Source organism: Thermobia domestica, chromosome 3 (genome assembly GCF_964235325.1).
Source record: "Thermobia domestica chromosome 3, izTheDome1.hap1.1, whole genome shotgun sequence".
Classification (NCBI taxonomy): Eukaryota; Metazoa; Arthropoda; class Insecta; order Zygentoma; family Lepismatidae; genus Thermobia; species Thermobia domestica.
This window is the reverse complement of record NC_137456.1, coordinates 149,701,849-149,708,795: the sequence shown is the minus strand read 5'-3', so window position 1 is coordinate 149,708,795 and position 6,947 is coordinate 149,701,849. Positions and strand designations below refer to the sequence as shown.

General features: G+C 30.7%; 1 protein-coding gene across 1 annotated transcript; it reads left to right on the top strand.

Annotated features, from left to right (window-relative positions):
* The first annotated feature begins 2,783 nt into the window (after positions 1 to 2,783).
* LOC145681994 (uncharacterized) lies at positions 2,784 to 3,743 on the top strand. The gene has a single exon (XM_081753596.1). It carries the CDS (start codon positions 2,784 to 2,786, stop codon positions 3,741 to 3,743), a length of 960 nt encoding a protein of 319 aa, XP_081609722.1.
* Positions 3,744 to 6,947: the final 3,204 nt, after the last annotated feature.

The window sequence follows — 6,947 nt, the reverse complement described above, 5'->3', positions numbered from 1 at the left end:
TTTAAAGTTTCTCCTTTTAGTGGACATGTTTCTTATTTATGGAGACTTACGTGACACATCCAGCATACGCTCAGATGGATGCATAGTTTAGAAATGCTCTACCTTAACATACATAAGTGGACATTAATGCATTTATTAACGTTTCATTAATTTTGATTACTTTAAAAAGAAGAAAATACATCTGCCCAACTCTTGTTTATAGCACAAGGTGGTTCGGACAGTATGATCTATCATCCTGAGTTTACTGTTTTTGAAAATGCCTGAACATGAACTTAGAAAGTTAATTATATACTTTCTTATTAAAATTACTTATATTACTTATAAAATTACCCCATTATACTTTCTTGAATAGGCTGTGCATTGGAGAAGTGTAATAATAGGAAATAGTAATATTCGAGAAATATGGTGTGTGATCATTATTGTATGCTAATTATATAAATTCTTAGACTACACTGTTGTATCCTTATTAAGCACGAGAATATGTAAAAGAGTTAAGATGACAGAAATTTTCCTTGAGCTATACAGTAAAGGTAATTGTTTCATCCATTGACTGGGGTTAAATGAATACTTCAACTATACTGTCATTTACCACAATTATCAGAATACCAAGGACATCGTATCATCATCAAAACAATGATCGACTAAATGATGTGAAAAATAACAAGAACGAGTAAATCTCAGTTAAATATAAATACAATTAATGTAAATAATTATCAAATTCAGTAATTACACAGGAAGGTATTAAGATAGCATAAACAATGAAAATAATAAAAAATAAATGATAAAATTAAGAAATATAAGCAATGTAAAAGTAAGTAGTAACTAAATCGTGCGTCTCTATGCATCTTAATAATTTCAGTTAATTTAATATTATCAGTGAAAATCTGCTACGTAAGATAGTGAATGGCAAAACTTAGACTAAAATTATTCAATAGTACCAAATGTTTTCAGAGTTTAATATATTTCAAACATTTTTACATCCTAGTGCCAAACATTCTGCCTAATGTTTCAGTCTTCACTGTATTATGGAGAGCGTGCATCACAGTAAATTGTAATATGTGAGATAAGAGCTTCTGATAGCCAGGATGTTTTTTTTTCTCCGCAAGTAGTGCTTGAAATATCTATCAGTTTTACAAAAACTTTTTTACGTAATTTCTACGACCTAATGTCAATCCGTCCTGCAATGATAGCGTGGCCAGTAAAAGCTACAAACTGCAAAGCAAGGAAACAAATAGTCCAGGATAACATCTACAGATAGTTTTACTATTTTCAAAGAAAACAAGTTTCTCCAAACGCAGACATGTCTCAGAATACACTATACATGATGGCACAACAAGTTGATGTAGATCACACGTATATCCTGAATGACTGTGTGTTTGTAGGAGGCTTGCAAGTTTTTGGAGATAACCACAAGACATAGGAAAAATAACACTTCTATCCGAGACCAAATTTAAAACTTACTAGCTTAGCAGTGGTTTAACAGTGAATACTGATCACAGTACTAGTATTTTTGGTAAGTGAATCCGATGGGGTGTTAATGTCCAACTATCGCCAATGTGTTGGTAGTTGTGTTAACTTATATATTCAAAAATTAAATTTGTAGAATTTTCAAATATTCTGCAGTAACTTTATCATATCCTGTGCGAAGATAATACACATTTACAACTATAATGAATATAAAAAATAATTGTGAACTTACCACAATTAGTTTCGTCACTATGGTCAGAGCAATCATATTGACCATCACACACGTTATACTTAATTATACATTGTCCTGAATTACATCTAAATCCAATTAGCCCACATGTACGATTTGCTAGTGAAGAAGAACATTTTAAATTGATAAGTATTCATTAAGAGAAAATTCTATAGAATTATTAGAAATTTCTTACTTATATTAGACTATGATTATATTTAAACTTACTTTTTGAAAATGCTCATTAAACTTGTGAATGCTCATACATTTATAAGAAAAATGTTTAGTCTACAGCTAAAAGAACGGTATAAACTGTGTCTCACTAGTTCTTTTTAAAGGAAATCATAGAAAGAAGTACGTTATATTCTCTAGTAAACTTTGAGATGGATTTTTTTATTGGTAATGTAGGGTCTATTGTCGAATTACACTTCTCTAACTCCAGCAATTCGTGAAATACGCTATCGTTAGGGGAATTTTTGAAATCCATCTTACTTCCTTAGAAAGGATGTTTTTGGACATACTTCTATTTCGTACACTTTCGCGAGAACAGAGTAAGCTCAACAAATTTCCCACTAATACATTAGTGGTATATTTTCGGGGAATTTAAGTCATTAGTCCAATTTTCTTCTAGTTGGAGAGATTGATATTTTACATGTTACCATGCTTTCAATTTCAAACATACTATTTCTACACCTCGTATAACTTCCAAATTTAATGAAGCAGAAAACATGCATCAGGTTACAAGAGTGGACATATAATTGTTTGAAATTTCACCTCGGAGAAATTATTTTAAGTTTCACTTATCCCTTGCACCATTAACGAAAGGTATTTTCTTTAGATCCCTGAACTGAGACTCTGTTTTCTATTTCTTCGCCGCCTGACTAAGTTTATCAATTAGTGACATTAAAAACTGGTGAAAAATACGTATCACATAATTGGCATATTTACAAATATTAAAAAAGTTAGTTTCTTACTTGTCAGAAAACCAATCATTTAAATAAGAGAAGAATTTGGGAGCACATTATTCGGGTGCACATCGTTTTTGCTTTTTTCTTCTTTTTCTTCTTTTTCTCTTGAGTGGTACATCATGGGAATCTGCGGTAAATGTTCGAAATCAGTGTCTAGACTAGATGTAAATTCAAAAATTCAGTGTAAGGAGTGCAGCAATATTTATCACAGTGCTTGTGTTGACTTGAAGGAAGATGATGTGAAATTTCTTAAATCCTCAGATAATGCATGGCGATGTAAAGATTGTGAGAAGGCCCGACGGAAATCCATGTCTGGTGACAGTTCTGTGGATAGGGCTGAAAAACTCCCCACTTTGTCTGAAGTACACAATTTGTTACTATCAATCAAAAAGGAAGTCGACGAAATTAAAGGCTCTAATAAAAGACTGGAGGATGAGTTAGGTGCTTCCTTAAACACCATCCATGAAAAACTTGACGAGAATTGTAACCTCATCAAATATCAAACTGAGGAATTGAATAAATGCATGAATACAATTGACGAATTAAAGAATCAAAATCTATCGTTAAAAAAACAAATTGACAAATTAAAAGTTCAAGTAGGTGAATTGGATCAGTATAGTAGAAGGAACACAATTGAAATACAAGGTATACCTGTCTTACCAAATGAAGATGTTAATAATATAATTAAGAGAGTAGGTACAGCATTGGACATAAGTGTTACCAATGATATGATAGATGTGTGTCATAGGTTGAAGAAATCTTCCAGCCAACCAGAACCAGGTATTATTGTTAGATTTGTTAGGAGATTAGATAAGGATAAATTTATTGCAAAAAGAAAAGTGAAAAGAAATCTCAGTTGTAAAGATCTGGGCCTGTCAGTGGGTGGGACTATTTATGTCAACCAGAGTTTAACATTGCACCGTAGAATAATCTTTAGTGAGGCCAGGAAAGTTAAGAGAGAGAAAAACTTTGCTTTCCTCTGGGTTGACTATGCGAGTAATATCAAATTAAGGAAAAAGGCTGATGACTCCTTTGTATATACCCTCACTACTATTGATGAAGTCAGAAGTTTAACGTAAAATATGAACAGCAATAATCAGACGTTATTTTTAAATTATCAAAATGTTAGAGGTATTCGAACCAAATTACATAAACTGTACACGGGTATTGCAGCCACTAATTTCGACATTATACTTTTGACCGAAACTTGGTTGTGTGACGGTATATATAATAATGAATTTATTGATGAAAGGTATAATGTATTTAGATATGATAGAACTCACAAAGATGGAGGAGGTGCACTTATAGCAATTTTAAAGAACTATAGTGTTACTGAAATTCCAATTGTTATAAATTATGTTGAAGCATCATGTATAAAAGTTAAAATAGCAACTAAGCATATTTATGTCATTGTTGTATACTTTCCACCGAATACTAAAGTGGAAAAATATCTTGAATTCTTTGAAAAAATTGAACAAATAGTTGATATACAATTTCATAATATTGTTATAGTTGGTGATTTTAATATTCCTTCAATTATAGACTGCTCGTTTGATTTGTTAGATGGTGACGTTATCTGTAAGTCCTTGGCAAACTTTATCTCATTTCATAATTTAAGATCAATGAACTCAGTAAAGAATGCGTATGGTAAAACTCTTGACTTAGTTCTCTCTAGTGTTGAGTTGGAAGTTAACGTATCTAGAAATATGTATCCCTTATTAGAAGAAGATAAACATCATCCCTCATTACATTGTCAACTGTACCTTAATAACACTATTTCGCGTATCAAACATACTACTAGTATTGCATATAATTTTAGTAAAGCTAATTTCCTTAATTTATATAGTTCTTTAAGGCAACAAAACTGGTCAGAGTTACTTGCTATAAAATATGTTAATCTAGCAGTGAATTACTTTTATAATATTTTAAATGTTATTATCGATAGTAATGTGCCCAAGAAGAAAATATTCAAAAGGCATCGTCACCCCTGCTGGTTTACGCAGGAAATTGTTAGTATACTTAAAGAAAAAAAATACTATAGAAAACATATGCATGTTTCAGTTTATAATTTGAATAAATTTAAGGAGCTACGAAAACAAGCTAAAACTCTTATTAATAGGGCTTACGAACTTTATATAAGGAAATCAGAAAATGACTTAAGGAGAAACCCTAAATGCTTTTGGAATTACCTTAAGAGCAAAAAGAGTAATAATTTAGAAGTCAGTCATATGGTATATAACAATCAAATACTTACTTCTGATTCTGCCATTGCCAATAATTTTGCTCAATATTTCAAAAGCGTTTACTCTCCATGTCGTCCAAATTATAATGGGTATTATTCTCCCATCCTAAATGTTAATAACTGTCTTGTGATCAATTCCATTACTGAACAAGATTATGTGAATGCCATTAATAAGTTAAAATCGTCTAAATCCTCTGGTCCTGATTTAATTCCTTCGTTAATTGTTAAGGGATGTGGGGAAGTTCTGAAGATACCTCTATGTCACATCAATAATCTCATATTAAAAACTTCTCTCTATCCTGATGTTTGGAAAATTAGCAAAGTCCGTCCTATATTAAAGAAGGGAAATCCTACAGCAATAGAAAATTATAGACCAATCTCATTAATTTCTACAATAGCTAAAGTTTTTGAACACATCCTTTATAATAAAATTTTTAATCATGTTAAACCATATATATCAATTTATCAACATGGTTTTTATCCCAGGAGATCAACAGTTACAAATCTTGTTACTTTCGTTCAGTATATATCAGATTCCCTCAATAATAATCATTCAGTTGATACAATTTATACAGATTTTTCAAAAGCTTTCGACAAATTGGATCACGATATATTAATTATGAAATTGTCTAGTTTTGGTTTTTCGGAACAATTGCTTCTATTGATTTCATCTTACCTAAAAGACAGAAAACAATATGTGGTGTTCAATAATCAAAGATCTACTTTATTTGATGTTTACTCAGGTGTGCCACAAGGATCTAACTTAGGACCTTTATTTTTTGTATTATTTATCAATGATTTGCCGTCTGTTCTCAAAAATTCAAATTGCTTATTGTACGCAGATGATATGAAACTGTATAGACAAATAAGAGAACCTAATGATGTTTGGAAGCTTCAAGATGATTTAAATAGCTGTTATAACTGGAGTCTTAAAAATAAACTGCATTTCAATATCAATAAATGTACTGCAATAACCTTTTCGAGAAAAAATAATCCCACTTATTTTGATTATAAGATTAATAACTTAAATATCAAAAGATGCCAAGAGGTAAATGATTTGGGAATTATAATCAATAATAGGATGTCTTTTAATGTACATATTGAGAAAGTATGTAATGAGGCTTTTAAGCTTTTGGGATTTGTAATGAGGAACACCGGAGACTTCCACAATGTGGATGTTTTAATAACTATATTTAATACCCTTATTAGAAGTAGACTTGATCACGCTTCTGGACTCCTTATTACAAAAACTATATTAACAAGGTTGAACGTATCCAAAATAAATTTTTGAGATATCTGTATTATAAGGTTTTTATTATTAATTCTTATGAAGCAAAGGTATCGTACAAATCTCTTCTGAGTATTTTTGGTTGTAGCTCGTTGGCAACTAGACATGAGCACTCGCAGCTAATTTTCCTCTACAAATTAGTGAACGGAATTGTCGACAGTTCAGAGTGCCTAAAGCTATTGAATTTTAATATAAAATCTAAAAAATTAAGAAATCGATTACCTTTTATCTGCAACAGGTCTCAAACTATGGCACATTTAAACTCACCTATTACGAGAATTTGTCGATTATACAACAAGCTGATACAGGAGAATGTCGACTTAAATTTTGCTATGCCTTATTCAGTCTATGTAAAAACTCTTAAATATAATTTTTGATTAAGAGAGATTTTCAGTTCGAACCTGACATTGATTATGGTATTTTGAAATTAAAAGAGTATTTCTATTAAACTAAAACATTTCTGCTTCTTGACAGAAATCTTATTTCAACATTTATATTTTGGATATTTATATTTTTGTTATGTTCTGTTTGTATTTCATTCATTTTTGTCACGAAGGGCTGATTTCATAGTCTTTACTAGGTTCTATTTGTATATATGCATTTCTTATTGAAGGAATTAATACAAATATATCTCTTACTTGTGTTTTCTCATGTTCGTGGTGTTAATTGCATGTTTATTTTCTTTTTCTTTTTGTTGTGTGTCTCAATATTTATAAAGCTTGTAATTATGTAAGCCTATTGTAAAAGGGAATA